General features: G+C 37.4%; 1 protein-coding gene across 2 annotated transcripts; it reads right to left on the bottom strand.

The window, feature by feature from the left end:
- Nucleotides 1-985: 985 nt before the first annotated feature.
- LOC114307139 (uncharacterized) lies at nt 986-24,046 on the bottom strand. 2 transcript variants are annotated; one of them, XR_014327458.1, is made up of 10 exons: nt 23,706-24,046; nt 18,245-18,329; nt 10,224-10,298; nt 10,107-10,143; nt 9,155-9,238; nt 8,945-9,005; nt 8,760-8,866; nt 8,210-8,275; nt 1,276-1,431; nt 986-1,184 (listed from the first exon to the last, which is right to left on the bottom strand). XR_014327458.1 is itself a non-coding variant. In XM_082866149.1 (9 exons), exons 1-9 carry the CDS (start codon nt 23,785-23,787, stop codon nt 1,336-1,338), a joined length of 693 nt encoding a protein of 230 aa, XP_082722275.1. In that variant the 5' UTR covers nt 23,788-24,046; the 3' UTR covers nt 1,208-1,335. The 2 variants fall into 2 exon arrangements, 1 of the variants encoding a protein (XP_082722275.1); XM_082866149.1 differs by lacking the exon at nt 986-1,184 and having other exon boundaries at nt 1,208-1,431.
- Nucleotides 24,047-24,316: the final 270 nt, after the last annotated feature.

Raw genomic sequence — 24,316 nt, 5'->3', positions numbered from 1 at the left:
TTCGAGTTTTACTCCCTTCATTTATTTATTTTTTTATGTTATAAATATAAGACTCCTTTCGCTTATCTATTTTTTATGTTATAAATAAAAAAAAATGAGTGACACGCGATGTAAGAAAGAAGCAAAGGCTTAAATACCAAATTCAGCTTCCACTTAATATAATATCAATCACTCGTATTATGCACAGGATAATTATAAATATTTATATTTATTTAAATTTTTTTTAATATATAAATTATGTTTTTTAAGATTTTTTATAAAAATAATTTAACAATCTTATCACTAACCATAGTGTACAGAAGAAATTAAAAAGACTACTACAGTAATTATGCACATGCTGTATCTATAATTATTTGTATGAGGAGATTTTAAATGCTAATCAGAGATTTTGACCAAATCAATAAATGCAGGCATGTTGATTGAAAAAAGTTAATAAATGCTGATCAAGAAATTTTGACCAAATCAATAAATGCTGAGGTTTTTTTTTTTAATCAAAAATTTAAAAAATTAAGATTGAGAGATTAGAGCTCCTACAAGGCTTGGGGTTTAGAAACCCCATTTTTCTTAATATATTTACAATTATCTTTATATGTAAATTACGATTTTTAAATGTTTTTCTTATGCTTGTTCTTAATGCATTAAAGTGTTATTATGAGGGTAAGACTTAAGAGTTAGGAGAAGTTAATAAATGTTAAGATTTTTTTTTTTTTAAATCAAAAATTCAAGAAATTTAAATTAGGAAATTGAAACTTCCACAAAACTTGAAGTTAAAAACTTCCTCCTACTTAATATATAGTATAGATAATAATATAGATAGATAAGAATAATAATTCCAAACACTTTTTACAGAGTCAAAAGTATGTTTTTTGGGTTACCAACCATTGACTTTGTTGTCTTGCGCTTTTACTTGACGTTGGTCTCTGAAAGCTAAAACAATGGCCATAATTGAACAACATTCTAATCAATCAACACACTAGAAAACAAATTTGTATGAATAATGGCAATAAAATGTACTGAGCTTTCTACCAAAGAGAATCCAAAACACGGCAGTAGCTTCTGACTGTAGCAAGAGAGTAAGTTTCAGAGTTGAAAAAAGCCCCTCTGTCCAATCAAAAATGTTGAAACAAATAGAAATAAAAACAAAATATGATTGCTTGATTTTTTGGTGTTGTTTCGACACATTCCTGCAAACATATCGGGTATTTAACCACAATCAGATTAGTCTCTTCAGTATTAAATGAAAAATATGACATCTGAAGCAAGAACACAACCTACTTTCATATTTAGCTTGAATTAAGGCAGAGAACCAAATCCTGCTATTGTCTCCGGGCAGGGTTAGCTCTGCTTTGCTCTCATGCATTCAACAAAGTTATCCAAGATTAAGGGCCATGCAAGTTCAGCATCATAATTACTAAGGTCTGGAAAACTTATCTGTAAAAAAAATAAAAATAAATAAATAAAATAACAACACGAAATAGACAAGTTGGAGAACTCTACTATCTCAATTTTCAACTGAAAATATTGGAAAATAATTAAAACATGAAACAGAATCTTAAAAGATTTTATTTGCCCCCCCCCCCCCCAACCCAAAAAAAAAAATCTCTAGGATGTTAACATAATTGTGAATTATGCCACTCTATGACCGGTATGACATGACAAGGACACAACAATCTAAATTCATAAAAATTAGGAGATCAACACGATCAAGGAAAGCCAATGTAGTGTTTTAAAAGGCTTTAGGCGCACCGAGGCGATAAAGTCTCATATAGCCTGAGCGCGAGGCGCACACTTCACCAAAGCGAGACGCAAGTAGTAGAAGAAAAGCAAAATTATAAAACAGGCAAACTTTTCAACATAACAAATATATATAGAATTCCAAAAATTATAAAGGAAGCTTCACAAGCATAACAAAGACGAAAAAACAGAGAGATAAGCCAGTGAAAAAGCAGGAGAAGAGAAGAATAAAATAAGAAAAGAAGAAGAGAAGAAAAATAAGGAAAGGAAAAACAAAAATCAGACCCATGAAGAGAACCCATCAAAGAAGAGAAGAAAAATAAAGAAAGAAAAAACAAAGGCAGAGAGATAGCCCAACCAAGAGAACCCATCGAAGAATCGAAGAAGAGAAAGAGAACCACCGAAGAAGAAGAGAAGAGAAGAAGCTAAAGAAGAAGCCGAAGTCGTGTCATCTTCTCACTTTCTGATTGCTTTTTTTAATCTTCTCCACTATGGTTTTTTTTAATCAATTTTTGCTCTCTTTTGACCACATTTGGTCGTTTTATGTTGAAGAATTTTGATCCCCCGTCGATATGCCCTAAAAAAAAGCACTTGATCAACAGTTAGATTAAAAAAATAGGTAAAGCCCATAAAGTCCAAGCCTCGCGCCTCGGAAAAAAGCCCAAGCCTCAATGCCTAAGCTGTGCCTTAAGTATTGCGCCTCGCCTCGACCTGTTTGAAGCGCAAGGTGGCGCCTCGCACTTAGGCACACGCCTTTTAAAACACTGGCCAATGCAATGTTTTTTAAAATTGGTCGCAATCATTATGTTATGTAATGATTTTGGTGGTTATAACCACCCATTACGACCACTACAGTGTGATAGAAACGGCCATTACATCTCCATTCAACACTGTTAGGTTATGTTTTCTGCAGATTTTATATATAAAGCTATTTTTCCTAGCTATTAAAATCACCGAAAAAATACAGAACTCAAGCTACAAATCTTAGATCTACATGCTTTGAGTATCCAATCTTCAAGTTTTGCAAGATATGAGTTCCTACTAAGGTTAAATGAGCTTAATTCTCTTCTCTTTTTTTCCCTTTTTTTTAACTTCAAACTTTTGTTACTTTTTATTTATTTAATTCTTATTATTAGCTAGCTTTCATTACTTTCTCACTTCATCCCTTTATTATTTATATTTATTTGGTTTTAGATTAAACTTGTTGAACAAAACATGAATATCATATTATGTCCTTTCACATTAATAAGTAGACATTTTGTATAATGAACTTGCGTTTATAGACTATCATTATTATCAACCATACCTCATGAATTTATTTATTTTTTTAATAACAAGAGGGAAGTTATCTATAAGTATGAGCAGTAAAGTAAGCATCTAACAAAAGGAAAGATTTCTATAACGACTTAAAACTAGTGAAAAAACTAATATATATATTGGATCGTATTTAAAAATTAAACAAAACCCACAAAAAACCATTTGGGAACAAGCTATTTTAATAACTTTTTGACTTTTTGGCTAAAATATGAGGTAAAAAAAGACTTGCATGTTTGAAATGATTTTTTGGTTTTTTATGAAAAGATGTGCAAAAAGTAAAAAAAAAAAAAAAAAAAAAAAAAAACCTTTTTGGTATAGATTATAGACTTTTTGATTTTTTTTTAGTAACTTTTTGACTTTTAGGCTAAAATATGTGCATCCCAAATGAGGCCTAAATGTGCTTTTGAAATAAAACATGTGCATCAATAAGTGTTCTAGAAATTGCGTGCAGAACTAAAAAATGGACGGCTCCCATTGCCACCACTATTACGCTACGACTGTTACACCGACAGCCGCATCAACACTGCTGTTACCCCGTTACCTAAAACCATGAGCCAGCACAACATACATAGACAGAACATATGTCTTTATATGCATGGATGTATCCAATTATATTAAGATTGATACTGGCATTAGCATATTTAAGCACTTATTAATGGCTCTCTCCTCCAATCATTCCCACTCTTTTGGTAAAACCTTCCTTTATCTTACATTCTTAAGAATGGTCAGACTTCTTAATAAATTTTGCAAAAATTATTAAATAGATTTTTTTTTTCTTATAGTTACACTTTTTGCCCTATACTAAAAACAAAGTTGTCACAAAGTGTTCAAAAATATTTTCCACATCCAAAAATTTAATAATTCCATTCTCAAATGGACATTGCTAAATCCACAACCCCTATATCACAATGTGGGGGTCCACTAAGGTGATAGGGAAGGCGATGAGAGTCGTAAATACAATCATAACGGTTGTGGATTTAGCCATCTACTTTCAAATTATAGACTTGTCCAAGATTTGTTGGACATTTTTGTCCTAGAGTGTCAAATAAATGTCTGTGTCACACAGACACAACTCCTTAAAATTGTATGTGATTCTCAGATTGTGAAAATTAGCCATGTTCCACAAACTTAGATTTTCATCTGAAATCACCATAACAAAAATAGTAAAAGGTTTAACATTGGAAATTAGTCATGGTAAGCACATCCTCGCGCAAGTCCCAAATAAACATTTCAAGCTAATACCCATTTTAATTATGTTTTAAAATAATCAAAAAACTATCACGTAAAGAAAGAGCACAATACGAAATAGCTACCCACTCACACCCCAAAAGAAAGGATAAAAAAAAGTTTGAAAAATTGCAAATTGCAAGTTACATTTAAAGGGAGATATCCGACAGATAAGGGCAATTATTTGAAAAATTATACTTCTATATGGGGCTAGACAGCACAATCTAAATTATGCATTATGTTAAAATCCACCTACTCTCCACCTACTTCACCCACTTAAACCTACTCCACTAAACCTAACCCACTACACCACTACCACCTCACCTACTCCACTAAACCTAACCCACTACTCCACTACACACTCCACTTCACCTAACCCACTATCACCTCCACTACACCTACTACCACATTTTCTTCTATATATAGATTGTATAGGAATCTTGTAATCAATAAATCAATATATCAATCAATAATAATACATACAATTTATTCTCTCTCTTTCTCTATACATTATTTCTTACATGGTATCAGAGCTGGTTTAAAACCTAGTATTTTCGCTTCCCCGGCGGGCGGCAACCTCACCTTAGCCGCCCGCCGGACCTCAACCTATTCCGCTGATAAAATCAACAAAGATTTGTGCAACTGTAGTCATGTGTGAGGCTGATGGAGAAGAATTCTTCACCTCATATGACGAGACAGTCTGGAACTGGAAACACTGCAACATTCTGCTCTGGAATTCTGCAGCAGCTAGATTATAGCTTGGTTGAGTGCCAAGCTTTGGTTCTTCCACCCACTCTTGAACTTGCCCAGCAAAGTGTGAAGGTTCATGCTTGTGTTGGAGGGACTAGTGTGCGCGAAGATCAGCGCATTCTCTCCAGTGGGGTTCATGTTGTTGTTGGTACTCCTGGTCGTGTGTTTGACATGTTGCGGAGACAATCACTTCGCCCTGTTTACATCAAAATGTTTGTCTTGGATGAAGCTGATGAAATGCTGTCACGAGGTTTTTAAAAATCAGATCTATGATATTTTCCAGTTGCTGCCACCCAAAATCCAGGTTGGGGTGTTCTCTGCCACAATGCCACCAGAGGCTCTTGAAATCACCAGGAAATTCATGAATAAGCCTGGAAAGAGAAAAAGCTCATGCTAGGATTTGCGAAGTGATTCGCTGCAGGATTTTTGGCTTTGGATGAAACCCTTACCATACTCCACTCATTCTCTCCAACTGTTCTAACTTTTTATTTTTATTATTATTATTATTATAATCAATGCACTCATGCTCCCCACTAACAGTGTCCACTTTTGACCCAAACCATTTTCAATCCATCATTTCTCCTTCACCTTTTGCACCCCACTCACCGACTCTCTCTCCACTTTATCACATGGGTTTGTCCCTCTCTCTCCTTCATTTGATTTCAAAAATCACTTATTTTTATTTATTTTTTCCAAGTCACTTTTCCTCTTTTTTAAATACCCCACTTTATTTTGAAACAATCGCACTGATGTTTTTCATATAATCCATCTATAAATATTTTTTATCTATTTTCTTTCTCCCTTGTTTTCTTTCATTTTATTTTTATTTTTTCAACAAAACACTCCCAAAAAAAAATAAAAAAAATAAAAAAAAAAAAAAAACAACAACATTTTACAAACTTGTCATTTCTTCATGCCGAGGATCAACCCCGATCAGCATTTTACACCATAAAAAAAATAAAAAAAATAAAAATAAAAAAAACACAAAACAAAACAAAACACAACCAACACAAATCGGAACAGTGGGATTTTTCTTCTCGCCTATTCTGCCGGTCTTTTCTTCTTGCCGCCGTCTTGGGCGGCCCTTGCCGGTGTTGCCTCCGTGTTTCCCACTCCACTGGGCATGATCACTACTCCCTGCTCCTCCACTGCAGCATATGGCGGCCCTCCAAATCGGAACATAAAACTGGCCTTCCGCTTCAGCTCCTTGTTTTCCGCCTTTAGCACACTTATCTCTGCTCGCGCATCCTTATACATGCGTTGGAGCAGAGCCAGTTGGGCGTTTAACTGCTGCACCTCATTTGTCCTACTCTGCAGCCGGTTCGACAAATTTGTAACCGCAGTCATGGTTTCCACACATGACTTCAAGGTATACTGATTGGCCTCCACATCCGACTGCACCGCCATTTTTTGCTCCACCGACCGCATCGGAAAGTTCAACGGAGCAAAACCAGAGGTGTTTGGTTGAGGTTCACGGGCCACCGCACCTGTTATCTCTCCTGTTGACTCGTTGAGGTCGGGAAAGAGAGTGAGCAGACCACGGGAAGATGAGGCCATGTTCTGGGTAGCTGAACGGGAAGAAGAGGCCATGTTTTTTGGGTTGCTGAGTGTTTCCGAGAAGGGTTGGATACAGAGTATTTACAGATTGTTTCAGAATGACAAGTTCAGAGGTTTCAGTCTGGTTTGGTTTCCTCCGCCTCCGCATTGGTTTATATTGACACTGACGACGCGGCCGACACGCCGCTCTGTCGCTCACGTGCCTCGCCGCGTCTCCGGCTCACCTTTTGATGGCTCGACGCTTTCTGTCGGGCACGACTTTTGATGAAGTAGGCGCGCCTTTTGAGGGCGCAACTTTTGATAGCACGCCTTTTCATGGCACATCGTTTGATAAAGTGGGCACGCCTTTTGATGGCACGCCTTTTGAAAAATTGGGCACACCTTTTGAGGGTGCAACTTTTACAAGGGTCCGACAAGACTCTGTAAACTGTCCCGACATTGATTCCGGTTAGCTCCTTTATGGGTCCGACAAGACTCTGTAAACTGTCCCGACATAGATTCCGGTTAGTTTCTACAAGGGTCCGACAAGACTCTGTAAACTGTCCCGACATTGATTCCGGTTAGCTCCTTTATGGGTCCGACAAGACTCTGTAAACTGTCCCAACATTGATTCCGGTTAGTTTCTACAAGGGTCCAACAAGACTCCGTAAACTGTCACAACAAATGTCACAGCATTGTCTGCTACAACGGTCCGACATGACCCCATAAACTGTCTTCTACATCGGTCTGGCACCACCATACAGTGTCCTCTACAACGTTATGACACCACCATACAGTGCCATCACCAAAGGTCTGACACGACCATACAGTGTCTCCTATCTTTTTTTTATTTTTATGTATTTTCTTGTTTTGTTACTCTCTCCAAACTCAAGTTGGTTAGTTCCTATCCCTCTTGAGTTTGCGGGGGGCTGTTAAAATCCACCTACTCTCCACCTACTTCACCCACTTAAACCTACTCCACTAAACCTAACCCACTACACCACTACCACCTCACCTACTCCACTAAACCTAACCCACTACTCCACTACACACTCCACTTCACCTAACCCACTATCACCTCCACTACACCTACTACCACATTTTCTTCTATATATAGATTGTATAGGAATCTTGTAATCAATAAATCAATATATCAATCAATAATAATACATACAATTTATTCTCTCTCTTTCTCTATACATTATTTCTTACACATTATTACATGTCTCTAAATGACTTATAAAGCAAAGGTTGTGTCAGAAATATACATCATCTCTACGATATTTTTTACGCTATATCTGAATCTGGATTTGTGAAGGACAAGGAAAAGGGAAAAGGAAGGGAAGAAATAAGAAAAGAAAAGGAGGTTAGAGAATCTAAATTTATTTCTTTTTTTAGGTTGAGTTAGAAAAATGTGAAGAAAATAAATAGGTATTCGTCAAAAAAAACCATTTTTTCTATCCGTTAACACTAAAAAGTGTGCATGTAATTCCATTTTCCTTTCACTTTCTTTTCCGTTGACAAATCCAAGAACCAACCATATAGCATGAATGTGTCACACATATCAACTAGTCAGTTTACAATAAAGGTTAACTTAACAAAACAGAATCTGTAAATTCCAAGGTAGTGATCAATGTCGGATTACCTCATTGCAAAACCGATAGAAACCCATCCACTGATCCAAGTTTATGACTTTGTAATCAATTTGTGTCTGCATTCAAAACAAAAGAACTCAAATAAAAATGATTTATCTCTTTCTCTGTTTTTTCTGTTGAGTACTCGTTATTTTCTTTTTATTTTTTTCCCTAATTTCCAGTGATAAATGGGGTTGGCTTCTCTTTGGTGAAAGCATGAAAAGTCCTTCAGGGTACTATTTACATTATGCTGCACCATATTGTAGTCAGGACTGCCAAAAAAAGAGTTTAAGTTCTAAAATTTCCAGCTCTAAACTAAAAAAAAGGCAAATATTCTCAACAGTACGACAATGTGAAGTGATGCAATCAGTTAACTAGCAAAGAGCTAAACCCCATATGATATTGATTAATATAACAAATCCAAGATGTCTTGAGTCCAAAATGAAGAAATTCTCATAAATACTAAAGGAAATGAGAGCATATCTAGATTGGACAGTTAAGGCATCAGAAACATATAAATTTTCAGCATTATTGAGAACATGAGAAACAACACCTACTCACCCTTAGATATTCAACAAAGTAGTCAACCTGGGCACGGAATTGGGACCCCAGTACAAGATCAAGTAATTGGCAGATGCTCTCAATGTCAATACTCTTCTGTTTTTCCTCTGAAAGAACATAGAATAAAAAATCTTAGATCTAGATTCTCCAAGATTAAACAAGAAGCTGTCATGGATTTACCATACCTGTTAGGCAGTACCGAAATGCATACGAATAGAAATCCACAAAATTCGATGGCCTTTTGACCTTTAATGGAAGGGAGAGGGAAAAAAAAAAAAATGGCAGCAAGAGGAATCAGAACTACATCATGCCATCACCACATTATACCGAGAATCCACAGATTTTATCAGAATTTCACGAAGAATGCAGAGACGTAAATGGCAAAAGTACCATACCTCTTTCTCCAAATCTGGCAGCGCCTTCTTTAATTTGACCATGGTGTCAGCACGAAGTGCTTTGAGGCCTGTTCGCCATTCTTCCTATTAATCATGATTGGTGGAGTCATCTTAAACAATTATGAGTTCAGAAAAGAAAAAGAAAAAAAACTAAACAAGATATTGAAGGTACTGGTAGAAGTTATGCAATAAAATGACTTCCATATTTATAACACATGACGAAGATGGCAAATCAGAAAAGAAAAATGGACGAGAAGGGCTTGAGATTATAGAGTTGGTTGAAAAAACAAAACAGCCCTTACGCAGAAGAACTACCTCACTAAACTCAATTATGGTAAACAAATATGGATAATTATTGTCTTAATACTCCCCTCATAGAAGGAAAGATGCATGAGCCAAAGTTGATAAATTTGATGAGAAAAAATATTTGACATAGAATAAATATATAGTATTCAAATATATAAAATTATATATTTTGCACGTGTCCGTGTTTTGGCCTACACTTTTTGAAAATTTGTGTGTCCCCGTATTTGTGTCGTGTCACGTGTCCATGCTTCTAAGGTGATACATATAAAAAAATATGGTGTATTTATGAGGGGTTGACGGCGGCGAACAAAAAGGAAAATGTATACAAGCTGTCATGTTTTTCAGGTGAAGGGGATTAAGTGAAACAGAGTCATAGCTCAGGTCTTGGTGTAATTTACCCCAAATTTATCACCCCCAAAAAAAAAAAAAAAAATCAACATCTTTTTAATGAAAACTAAGTCAATGCTTTGAAGTCAAACATTGACATTTTTGTGGTTGGATTTTCAAGGACATGGCATATTGAAGATTTAGATGAAGGATAGACTGCTGGTGTTGCAGATTTGGGTATATGACAATAGCACTAGGAAGTAGGTTCAACAAATAGGATTATTATATTCAATGTGTATATCAGAATTGTTCTGCTTACCAGGGTAAAGTATCCTTGTTTTTCAGCTTTCATCTTCCTGAAATGAGTAATCCATCAATTATATTGTTTTAAAGATTAATAACTTGGGAAGTCTTACTGACTACAAAAGAAACTTACCAGGCAAGCATCAATATCCTGACATCAGTATGGTCTACTTGCAGATCTGAACAAAGAGTCTCAATTCCTTCAGGCCTGTTCAAGAAAATGCAATTAAATAGAATTATTATAAAAGTACAGATGAGGGGAGGAAAACAAAATGTTTAAACGTAGCAGTACTAGTAGATAATAAAAAAAAAAATTAAAAATTATAAAAAATTAATAAAAAAAAAAAAGAAAAAAAAAAGAGATTATGTATTAACTTAAATTCAGAGGCACTCCAAATATTGCCAAATACGGATATTTTGATAAGTTAATCAGCGAATGAACTCACAAACTAACTTCATCATCACCTTCAACCCAAACCAAAAAAAGTAGTAAATCTCTGAAATTATGGTTTCTCAGTTGCAGGATATGAATTCACCACTATCAATCACTAACAAGAAAGGTTGAAGCAATAGAATGAATGGATTAAACAAAAAACTAATGTCATCATACCCATTGACATAGCTTCTTTCAAATCAAATCTAATTAACATCATTTCCTCATTACCAGCAACCAAAAGTAGTAAACATTCAAACCTTAAAATCCTTAAAATTATGATGCCTAATTGCATTAAAGAAAATCAAGGGAAGTTATTCTAAAAGATTTTTACAAGAAACTGAAGGATGATCATGCAGTACTACTACTGAAACAACACAAATCTAATCCAGAGTAAACATTGGAAAACCACAGGGATGTCATTCAAAATATGTTTTAACAAAATGGTTCATGAAAATTTCACTCCCACAACTTGCCACGGCACCAAACAATGTTGGTGAAAGTGCGAAGAACACTTAAGCACAAAGGCCTCCTAGAGCCTAGGCACAAACCAAGTGCACACCTGATTCAAGTAAAAGTGCACATTTTTCAAAAATAATGTATATTGTATAATGACAAAGGATTCATGGTATATAATAAATATAAATATAAATTAAATAGCAATATATGTAGCCTTTTAACGAAAATTGTTAGAGACTTAAACAATCGAACAAAAGTTTGTACAAATTTTACATAGGTTTGTTGAATTTCTTAAAATTTCATGAAGTAAATTTAAAAACAATTATTAATGAATAATATGATAATCTAGTAACCAACTAATCATATAACATTTGAACATAACTTCTATATAATTTTTCCTATACTTTACAAAATATTCACTAATCATGATATTTGATAGCCATGATCAAAATGAAGTACACGGTTAAATCGTGACATATTCAAAAGGCAAAAACCAAAAAGCACTAGAATTGTATGCCTAACAATCTATCATAAGCATTGCAATGCAATCCTAAAGTGTATAATCATCAAGGGTCCATTCAATACCATTATGATCTAAAGTTTAAATACTAACAGATCATATATTTTTAAACAAAAAATAAGTGCCCAAAACAAGCTTTAAGCTTAATAAACATAAAGGGTAATGATAGACAAACAGAATTTCTATATAGAAATTTCATACAGAATGCAGCTGTTTGTGGCCCTTCCATTTCTAGCCAAAACACCCACTATTATGCCACATAATTACAAGCATGCCATTGCCACATCAGTCTGGATGCACTTTATGTATACAAGTTCTGTTTGTAAATCATTTTCCAAGTATAAATAATAATAAAAAGCACAAAAGTGTGTTCTTTTCAAGCTCACTTTTGTAAATGTGCTTCGCTTTAACTACTAACTACTAATAGCTCTTCTGTTATTACGCTTTATGCTTTGCTCTTTAAGTTTGCGCTTTTACCAACACTAGCTCCAACATATCAAAAATAAGGAATTCATGAATTTCTGCCATAGTTTTCAAGAAATCCTCACCTACAGGTCCTAACTGCCAAGGGAACCAGAAAAGATCACTTCTCATCACAAAAGGGCTATCTTCAACCCAAGGAGTAGTTCGTAACTCCAAAAAGTTGGTAAAACAAGCCCTATTACTCAAACAGAAAATCTTCCACAACCATGTGAACAACTTTTCCCTCCAGGTCTTTATACATGAGAACCCCAATCAAATTCAGGTTAATTCTACTTCAGCCTTCATTTAGCTAAATTTGCAAATGCCAAAAACTAATGGAATTCATATATATATAACAGCTATAACGAGAAAAAACAATATTCATTCTAAAAGAGTTCTATAAACCAAAATAACTTTAGTTTTAGAGCAAACAAGAAGAAATTTTTCCGTATAAGTTATATTTTTTTTTTATAAGTAATTAAATTTATTAGAAAAGCATCAAGAAGATGCAAAGAATACAATGAACGCAGAACTCCTAACCAATAACTTTATCCAAAAAATCTACGAAAACAAAAATATCCAGGTCGGCCCGTGACTCCAACCAAGTGCATAAAGTAAGCAACAATCGATTCTCAAGCCAAGACACCGAATGAGTAATCTCGAGAAACGTCCGTCGATTCCTCTTCAACCAAACCAGCCACATCAAACAAAAAGGCACGACAAACCAAATCCACCGACGTCGACGACCAACACGAGCACATCACCAACCCCATAACATCTCCAACACCCCCTTGGGCTGCACCCAAACAACCCCAAACAAAGACCATACCAACCCCCATAGTTGTGATGCAACATCACAATGAAAAAATAAATGATCCACCGACTCTGTGTCCGCACAACACATACAACAACGATTCACTACGACATGACCTCGACGAACCAAATTGTCAATAGTAAGATTCCGGCCCAAAGCAGCTGTCCACAAAAAGAACACTACCTTGGACGGAACACCCAGAACCCAAATGCTTCGCCAAGGGAACAACGTAGACACCTCCCCCACCAGACTTCGATAAAAGGATGACACAGTAAAGAGTCCTTTTGTACCCAACACTACCCACACAACCACATCCTCCCCTCGCCCAACGGGCCCCAAACCATATAAAAACCCCAGCATGTCCTCCAATTGAGTAGCCTCCCAATCCTAAACTACCCGCCGCAACTAGACGTCCCAGACCACCACCTCCCCATTCCCCAAACAATTTGCCACAGTCACCTCTGGCTCCGCCGCAATGCCAAAAATCAAAGGGAATCGATCCTCCAACAACACCTCCCCACACCATTTATCTCTCCAAAACCGAACCCTCTCCCCATTTCCCACTCGGAAATGCACCCAATCCCAAAACTCATCCCTCCCAAACCAAATCCCTTTCCACAATCCCCGCCCATGAGTTCCTGTAACATTATCCGTCCTCCAATCCCGCTATCCACCCCAAACTTTGTAGCAATCACCCTCCGCCAAAGCCGGTCTCGCTCCCATGCAAACCGCCAAAACCATTTACCCAATAAGGCTCGGTTAAAAGTGACCAAACTCCGAACCCCCAAACCACCCGCCTCCTTTGGACAACAAATCCGATCCCATCCCACCAAATGATAACGGAAAACCTCCTCTCCACTTCCCCACAGAAAATCTCTCTGTAGCTTCTCCAAACGTCGAGCCACCGAAATTGAGATTACCTGCACCGGCATGAAGTAAGTCGGAATACTACTCAGCACACTCTTAATCAAAGTTAAACGCCCCCCTTTTGACAAATATTGCTTCTTCCAACTTGCCAGCCGTCGCTGCACTCGCTCCACCACGCCATTCCACACCCCTAGCATCTTGAAAGTAGCACCCAACGGCCAGCCTAAATAAGATACTGGCAGAGTTGACACCTTGCACCCCAAAATAGCTACTAACATGGGGACTCTGACAACCTCCCTTACTGGGATTAACTTAGACTTACTCAAATTCGCTCTCAGGCCCGAGACCGCCTCAAAACACAACAAAACACACCTCAAATAGCCCAGTTGCTCAGCACACGCCTCGCAAAAGACCAAAGCATCATCTGCATACAATAAATGCGAAACACCCACTACACCTCTGCCCAATGAGCCGATCGAAAAACCCTCCAACAAGCCTTCAGCTACCGCCCACCCCAACAATCTCCTAAAAGCCTCCATTACTAAGAGGAACAACAATGGCGACATAGGATCTCCCTGTCTAAGGCCACGAGAAGTAGGAAAGAAACCCGCCGGTGTACCATTCACTAAGACAGACAGCCGCACCGTAGAAATACAGAACTTCATCCACCGACACCATTTCTCCCCAAAACCCATCTGTCTCATAATGTAAAAAAGAAACTCCCAATTGACACTATCATAAGCCTTCTCAATGTCCAACTTACAGATCACCCCGAGACGCCCCTGTCGAAGCCGTGAATCAACACATTCATTAGCTACTAATACGGCATCCAGAATTTGACGACCCCCGATGAATGCATTTTAAGCTTTAGACACCACCGTTGGCAGAACACCACGTAGCCTATTCGCCAAAACTTTAGCTAACAACTTATACACACTCCCAAGTAAACTAATAGACCTAAAATCCCGAATATCCTCAGCCTCCCCCCCCCCCCACTCTTTCTTTGGAATCAAAGCCAAAAATGTCGCATTAAGACTCTTCTCGAACTACCAAGAACTGGAGAAAGCCTGAAAGACGGCCATCACATCCTGCTTAATTACCCACCAACACTGCTGGAAGAAAGCCATCGTAAACCCATCTGGGCTGGAGCCTTGTCTCCACTCATAGCCTTCAAAGCCCCCATAACCTCCTCTTCAGAGAAATCCATCTCTAGAGCCTCCCTATCCCCTCCATCAATACCGTCAAAAAGCACCCAATCCAAACATGGCCTCCACTGTGCTTCCTACTGCCTAAACATAGTCTGATAGAAGCCCACTATACCCTCCCTGATCTCTGTATCTGTGGTTAAGTCACGCCCAGCTATCCGCATTCTAACAATCTGGTTAACCCGGCAATGGCAATTCGCCATGCAATGAAAGAATTTTGTGTTTCTGTCCCCCTCCTTCAACCATAAGCATCTAGATTTTTGTCAGAAACACACCTCCTCCATACGAGCCAGACGAACAAAATCTTGCCTAGCCGCCTCCCTCTTAGCAAGATCTGCTTCCATCAACCCCCCATTCAACTCCAGCTCATCTACAACTGCAAAATCCCCAGCACTTCCGCTTTCTATGTCTCTAGCCGACCAAACGACTCTTTGTTCCACTGTTTCAAGTCGCCTTTAAGTAGCTTAAGTTTTTGAGCCAGCCTACTACTTGGCGAGCCAGACACCACGTAGCTCTACCACCACTTCTGGACCATGTCAATGAAACCAGCAGACTGTAACCACATATTCTCAAAATGTAATGGCGTAGGTCCTCCACGAAAACCTCCACTATCCAACAGACGAGGCCAATGATCTGAAACTAGACGAGGCAAACGAAGCTGCATAACCCCCGCAAAATGTTCCTCCCAATTTTCGCTGACCAAAAATCTGTCAATCCGAGACATCTGCTGCCCATTAGACCAAGTAAAGCTCCCCCCATGAAGCGGCAAATCCATTAATTGACAGTCATCAATAAATGAACAAAAGGCCCGCATTGCACCGTGCACCCGACTATTCCCTACCTTCTCAGTCGGTCCTTTGACCACATTAAAATCACCCCCCACACACCATGGTTCTGACCACCGGAACGCAACCATTTCCAACTCTGATAAGAAATCAGCCCGTTCCACGTGACGAACGGGCCCATGCACTCCTGTAAACACCCATCGAAAACTATCTGCCACACACCTAAACAGGCAAGAAACCGAGAAACCCCCTAACTCCTCTCCCTCCTTCACTACAATCCTATTGTCCCAACAAAGCAAAATCCCTCCTACTGTACCTACTGCAGGCAAATAAATCCAGTCCACAAAACGACCATCCCAAGTTGAGTTGGAACAGTCTCGCCACAGCCCCTCCTCACTCCCCACGGCCAAGGGCTGGATCACCAGGGATAGTTCTTTCCCGACGACATCATCCACAGTCTCCATTCGATCAGCCCACAAAGTCGCAGCTATCAGTGACTCTTTCCCATTTCGGCCCCCACCGTCGTGAGACCAGGGTAGAACAGCCCCCAACTCCAGACGACTGACCTCGGCTACCTTCTCCGATGCCTGCTGAGGTTCGAAATCCTCACCACCAGCAGCCAAACGTTGATCCGACGTCGATGAGTCGCCCATCGTTTCAGTCGTACCTCTCGTGATAGCCGAAACCCGACCCACTTAACCTAGACCCAAACCCTGGTAAATGGTATCAAAATTCTTGGCCACTGGAGTGGTCCATCCATTAGGGTCGACCATACTCTACCTAGATGGACCACAAGGCAGGCCTAAGACCCCTTTCCCAGTGTGGCCCAGGACCTCCTTCGGTTGAATTTGACCCACTTTTCCCACACTAGGCCCAAATCCACTGCCAGAAGCCCTATGCTTTCAGATGCCCAACCCAGTGCCAAATCCTCTATAGAATTGTTTTTTGGCCCAAGCCCATTAAATGGACCCCGACTCAGGCCCTCCCGTTGCCCCTTTTGTGCACAGTTCGCTGAGCATAAGTATGGCCCAACAAACTGATTTACTCCCATAATATTTCAACCCAACTTAGGCCCAGCCCCCTGACCTAGCTTCTTTGGTAACCAAATCTGAGATGATCTGCCCCAATCTGTATTATTCTGCAGTTCCCTCCTCCGCCAATATCACCCAAAATCACGGCGACCAAATCTCCCAGAATCTCGCGTTTCCAAATTCACTCCTTGCTGGGCACGAAATTCCGACGACCCCCACCGCCCCATGGCCAGTCCCTCCTCTAACCAGACTGGAAGGATGTAACGCCATTGTCCCCATCTGATATGAATCTGCAGCGGAACTCCATGCCCCGAACCCCAAACCTTCAAACGAACACAACCAAGGGACTCCATCGTCGTCGTCGCATCATAGGTGGCCAGAAAAGCCCCACACCGATCCCCGATTGCTCGAAACACTTGCTCCCCTCAAAGGTGAATCGAAAGACCCAACACATGTACCCAAACACTCTATTGGTGCAAAGAATCGCGCCCCTTAGTGCACAGTACCTCTGGCGACCACCGTTCCAACTGTATGGGTCGACCATCAACCATCCACTCACTATTCAGTATTCGGGTGGCATCACCTCTGTTCGAAAAGGCGAAGAGTACAAACTAGCCTCCAATCGGTTTCACTTGTACCCCTCCGGTGACCCTCCATGCTCGATTTGCCCATGCCGACAACCGCTGAGCCTCCATGCCCTTCTCCCCCAAAGCACCCACTCGCCCTACCAAACAAGAGTCCAAAAAAGAGACCCACCCCTGTTCGGACCCCTGCTGGACTTCCCTACCAACAGTCCTCACCACTGCTACCCCCGCGCTGTCTGGCCAAGCTCTTGCATTGCCGTCGTTCTTTGCACTCCCCTGAACACCCAACCATTCCCCCCCCCCAATAACCTTTCAGAACCAAGGCAACCCCTTCTCAATCGTTCCCGTAAGAAGATTGAGGAATAAAAATCTGACGTCGCCGATCCCCCAACTGGACCAAAGCCTAAACCTCATCGCCCTCCTCCCCATGACAAAGCCAACAGGCCACACTTCATCGTCCCCCTGAAACCCGACCCAAGAAAACCCCATCTGTCGCCCTACTAGACACCCGAAGCAATTGTGTCGCCACCCACTTAATCTCGGCACCAACCAAATCAATAGCCCTACGAACTCCTTGCCCCCGTTCAACAATCTCACCATGCCGGTGTCCAATGCCATCTTCCTATCCCTCCTCGAACTCAAAAGATCGGTCACCATGAAAAATCAGTAGCCGGCGAAAATATTCCTCCGAAACCATGATCGGTCACTAGAGCGTTAATTCCTTCTAATTGATCATACAAACTATTCCTTGTTTGTCAACTAAGGGTTGTAATAAGTTGAGAAGTCGTTTACTAGTGGAATTCGAGTGGTGCGATTGCTGTGGTTGGTGGTCGCAAACCAAAGCGGAGGAGAGTTTTGTGTTATATAACAAAAGTAAAATTCAAGTAAGCATCACCCATTTGAATTTCAAGTATAAATTAATAGCTAACAATAATAAATGCAAAAACACAATGTCACAAAAAATTAATCATAAATTATAACAGAGAACACTTACTCAATCGTACTAGACGAACTATTTGCATATGAATAGAATAGGCTGTCGATTCGTTCCAACTCTTTGGTAGCAGCTTTACCCGAAGCTGAACAAATCAGATTTAAATATTATAAGGGAAATGAATATAGCTTGTTCAAGAAAAGCTTACTAGACACTAATTAAATAATGTATCTGTTTAAACCGCAGAAGTGACATTGAAGAATGCCTCTCTCACATTAGAATACAAAAACCATATAGCCTTAAACCAGATAGACCATATCAAAAAAATTATTGCACATACAAGCAGTTAGCAAGCCATTACGTATTGAGCAATGCTACACTAAAACTGTTACTAAAAATCTTACTAAAAGCATATGTGTCTAAACATAATTGTACGTTCATGTATCATTTCTTTTTCGACAATTAATCAAATTTGGCCACTAGCACTTTCCGAATGATTTTTAGTAATAGTGTTGGTGTCCACATAATTATTCTTACATATTTGAGGCTACAACTTTTGCCTGATGTTTTCTATTCAGAATATGCAACGGAGAAAACAAAAGTAGGAATAATAAAGTAACATAAAGTATTAAGCAAATAGATGAGATAAATTATGGTGTACAAAGAAGATATAAAACAAAAGGAAAGTTGGTCACGTTGTTACTGAAGTTCTATGATAATTGTTCTATCTAGTATCTTCTAGCTTTCTCAATTTTTTTATACTTGGAAATCTCAACATCTTCAATCTTTCCATTTCTTTAAACAAAATTTCCTAACTTCACAATAAAATTGCCAAGGTACTGATCTCCTTCAACCACCTTAAGCAAACCCCTTGCTTAAGATGTTGGACGCATGCCTGCCAAACTCTATTGTTGTGTCCCATTGCATCATCACTCAGGAAAGTATCTTGATTGGGAAGTTCTTTTTGTACATACTCCTTTGATGAATTTGAGAGCATTTCATGGATAACTGTTGTCATTAATTGCCTTTTTGCCAACTGACCATAACTTTCATGGGAAGTGTTTAGGACTCTCCCTAGCAGATTTACAGGAATTAATGGCTGGTGGCCACATATAAGGGATCTTTATTTAAAAGAAGAGAAGGTTAATTTTCTATTGATGGCATTGGCTACATTTTTTTCTCTCAGGTAGGCTTATACTTTTATAGTTATTACTAAATCCACAATCAAGCATGCTAGTTACTTGATTTAAATTTGGATTGTAGCATAGTTTTCAAATCAGGATGTAAATCGTGAATCGAAATGGTATTGTAGCGAATCGCAAATCGAATCGAATCGTGAATCGTAAAGATTCAATCACCTTTTTTAAATTACATAGAAAAACATACCTACAGACTTAGATATTAAATATTTAATAAATATGAAATATTTAGACTTAAATCAATGAAAATATTGTTTTAAATGATGATCATGTGGTCTGGGTAAGAAATTAACATGGGTTCCCATGTTTACTACTTCACTTTTTCCCTTTTAGATATTATTTCTTATCAACCATTCTTAATAAAGAAAGCAAACAAACACAAACTTTCAATTCCCAAGTAACAATAACTCAACAACAATATTTTTAACTTTTTACAAGGTTAAAAAACCAAATTTTCCAAATTTTTTTTAAAATCTTTTTGATGCCTTAAAATTATTCACTTTGTGAATGCAAATATTTAGATAAAATTGAATATATAAGCCTAGAATATTGTAAAGAGAGAAAGTTCATTTTTTTCCGCTAAGGTTGAGTATTTGAGAGTAAATAGGGAGAGAGAAAGTCAAAAGATGGCACATAGTAATCGTAAAAACCTTTAAAAGGTTTTGTGAATCCTTATCCAACAATAAAAAACCAAAAAAGAAAGTCAAACAGTCATTTTAGCGAATCGAATCGGTCGATTCACAATTCACTGATTCACCGATTCACCTAAGATTCACAGCTATCTGCAATTCACATAACCTGCTCATATCAATTACCCACCAAATCGAAACGTACAATTCAAATCGCGAATCGTATAATTCTAATAACAAAGGATCGTAGTGTATCACAAATACCTAGAACATTAGCTAACTAAGGTGTAGACAAATCCAACTTAACATCAGTCATAGTTTGGCCGTATTAAAATTACTATCTATGAAGTACAGACACGGAAAAACTAGCGTCGTAGTAGTGTTGGACACGGGGACACGCTATTTGGCATATCCCTTTAATTTTGTTATTATTTTTGAATGGGACACGCCGGGACATGGCAAGGGGACACGGAGAAGGAGAAAGAGAAGACCTAAATTCCTAAATCAAAAGAAGAAGAAAAAAAAAGAAGAGAAGACTAACATGTTTGATCAATCTCCATGAAGAACACCTAGGGCTTCGAATTCGAATCAACTTGTGACTTCTATCTCCCATAAAGACTCCGAAATGACGAACAGATGTCGACTCAAATGAGAACCCAGATGTCACAAACTTGAATTGATGAACCCACCCAGATGATGCGAACTGAAATCGCCTTCAACTTCGAACTGAAATCGTCTCTCTCATCTCTCTCTCTCTCTCTCTCTCTCTCACCCCTCGCCTCTCTCTTCTTTTTCTTCTCCCGACTCTCTTCTTTCTTTCTTTCTTTTTCTTTTTTTTAACTTTTTTCTATATAAATATATATATATTTCTATATTATATACTTTTATTTAGCTTTTTTCTTTACAAATTTATGTCTTTTATGTATTTACCGTCATTCTAGTTTCTTTTAATTTCTCTATTTAATTTTTTTACTTTTATAAACACATATACCTTTTTATAAATAAATAAATATATATATATATATCTTTTTAATTTTGATTGTTTGATAACATAATATTAATATAAATATATATATATATATATATATAATTTGTTGTATCCCCTACCTGTCCGTATCCCATTTTTTTGAAATCGCCATGTCATGTATTCGTGTCCGTATCCATGTCTGTGTCTATGTCTTGTGTCCGTATCCGTATCTGTATCCATATCTGTATCAATGTCCGTATCCGTGCTTCATGAATTACTATTACTATGTAAGAAAATGCTAAAAATAGAATGTGAATTGCATATGATATGAGAGAAGAATAATTACACTTTTCTATTCACCTATAAATTTTTTTGAGACAGCCTGATCCCAAGTTTTTGCAAAAGGGACTGGAACAACTAATGCTGCCACATCATAGAGACAAACAGAAATGAAATTACCCTGCCACTAAGTAGTTTTCCTGAAACTTCACCAAAACTACTCATCAGCTTATAATGAGGGAATGGGGGACCAGAAAAGGCAGTGTTGTTAAAGGGGCCCCTAGGCGTGCGCCTAGGCCCAAGTCTCATCCAGACCCAAGGTTTGTGCCTTGTAGTGTTTCAGGTCAGATGACTGTGATAAGGCGCCTGACTAGCTCAAGACTTGCGTCTTGAGGGATTTTTTTATTGCTACTTTAACTAGTTTTGTTTAAAATCTGACCATTGATTTAATATGGTACAGCTATAGAAAAGCCCTCCTCTTATTACACATGCCAATACATTGGGCATTCATCCCCAAATCAATGATAGAAGAAAAATTAGCCCTAATTCCTAATCTCCAAAAAATACTAAATGTTTAACATTTCATTTTGTTTATGTTGAATCCTAAATTATTTACTTATATTAAATTATATTTTTTTCTGTACAAGATGTGCCTCACTTGGGTAAAGTCTGCGCCTCGCCTTGCGCCTTAAGCCTAGGCCCCAGGAGACCCTAGCGCCTTGGTGCACCTATCGCCTTTAGTAACACTGAGGTACATGTGACATGCCCATCCTAAAAAGGATAGAAAATTTTATGTCATATGTAGAATGTAAGAGTATTTTATATATATTCATGTATATATTAGTGGCAATTTTGCAAATAAAAAAATGGGAGTAAATATAAAGCTCTCCGACACCCTTCCAAATTTTATGTCATGTGTAGAATGTAAGAGTAGTTTATGTATATTCATGTATATATTAGTGGCAATTTTGCAAATAAAAAAAATGAGAGTAAATATAAAGCTCTCCGACACCCTTCCAATGGTTCAAAGTCATCGATTAAAATTATTTAAATTATTTCTCTTTTGTATGTCTTTTAAAGGATTTTTTTTTTTTTTTTTTTTTTTTTTGGGCTGTAAATTTATTGTGTCTTTATCTTTTTATAAATGAGTTATGAACAAGCAAGCGCCAAACAAATGTAACACTCTTTGTCTAAAAATTCAAACAACTTTTATTGTTAATCGGATAGCAAATTGAATAAACCTTATGCCGACATAATAACAGAAGAGTAAACGACCAATGATACTTTTTAAGTTATTTGGAATTCAAAGATCAGGAGATACCTATTTAGTGAACAATCATATGCTACATAACTTCTTTTTTTCTAGTGATACATTGATCATTTTTTATTTTTTAATTTGAGATATTGCATGTCATACAGACGCACACAAATTTATGCTTTTTCTTGTTGTCTTTGTAACGGGTTTACCAATTTACATGAAAAGTCATCTTTATAGGATGGCAAAATATTTTTTTTTTTTATTTCCAATTAGTGTGCATGTTTTCTATTTTTCTTTTATTTACAATTATTCAAGCATAATGATTTTATTAACTATAGATTCTTCGCTGTCCCAGCTCACCGGCCATGTAGAGAAATAACGATTCATACGAGATTTCTTTAAATGCTTAGGATGTTTGGTTTGTGTTTGGTTTGTGTTTTAGATGTGTTTGGTTTGTGTTTGAGAGATGTGTTTTAGAGATAAAAAGTACGAAAAGTTATTTGGTTTAGTTTTTTTCAAAAGATGTTTTGGAAAATTATTTTGAGAGAGAGTTTTGAAAAAAGTGATTGATTTGATGTGTGTGAGAGAGACATTTGTTTGGAAAACTTGTTTGGTTTACAAGTTTTGAGAAATTTTTTTGAAAAAATTTGTTTGGTTTGATTACTTTTAAAAACTTATTTGTAGAGAAAATTTCCCAAAATTTTTTCACAAATACAAACCAAACGAACCCTGAATTTCTTGAACCTCTTGTTGTTTCAAGGCAAAATCCTCCTAAGAATATCATTGCGTACAAAGCAAAGAAGCTTCAATTACCCTCAAATCTCTTCTGATGTCCATTTCTTCCATCTAGGTAGCCACTCCAGATTACCTCCTAATAAATGACAGTGTTGATGACGATATAAAAATGATTTTTTTTATAGGGTTTTTGTAATTTTAGAAATTCTCGAATGACCAAACTCAAATTACAATAGATATCACAGATTAGTAGGACCCGATACAAAAAACATCTCAATTCCTCAAAAAGAATAAGAGTCACTACGATTTTCTCAGAAAATTTCAACTTTACAGTTCAAATTATGCAAAACGACCCATCTTTTTGCGAAATGATTACGCATTGAAGAGAGATTGCTAATGATTACAAAGAAACATGATCAAATTCAATTTAGATAGAAGGAAAAGAAGAGATTACCGGAGCGAAAAAGATCGACGGGTGAGGAATTGTTGGAGGCCGTAGAATTGGTTTGACCTTTCCTGGACGAAGAGCGCCTCATCTTGAAGAATTCCCACAGAGAGAGAGAGAGAGAGAGAGAGAGAGAGAGAGAATCAGCTGATTACGGAAAAACCCTTCGAGCGAACGAAGCTTCGTCGCTCGAAAGCTTTTTGCCAAGCGCTGATTGTCACTGATTGTTGGAGAGAGAGAGAGAGAGAGAGAGAGAGAGAGAGGGTGAAATGCACACAAGGGGGTGTATGTATACGGAAAGAAATGGGTTTCGAAATCTTCTGGTTATTTAAAACAAGAATTTAACTACCTTTTATAGTTGAAAAATTATAAATATTTTTTATAGTTGAAATCTTCTTGTTATATTTTTTATTTAAAAAACTTCTTGTTATATTTTTTATTTAAAAAATTATAAAAAAAATTTATAGTTGAAATCTTCTTGTTATATTTTTTATTTAATAAAATTAATTAAAATCTTCTTGTTATATTTTTTATTTAATAAAATTAATTAAAAAATAAAATTTTAATTATTCTTTAATATAGTAATAAAATTATTTAAATTATTAATTCAAATATATTTT

This window comes from Camellia sinensis, chromosome 4, assembly GCF_055761805.1.
Source record: "Camellia sinensis isolate YWXY chromosome 4, ASM5576180v1, whole genome shotgun sequence".
In the NCBI taxonomy this organism is placed as follows: domain Eukaryota; kingdom Viridiplantae; phylum Streptophyta; class Magnoliopsida; order Ericales; family Theaceae; genus Camellia; species Camellia sinensis.
Note: the sequence above shows the minus strand (reverse complement) of the source record. Positions and strands in the feature narration are given on the sequence as shown.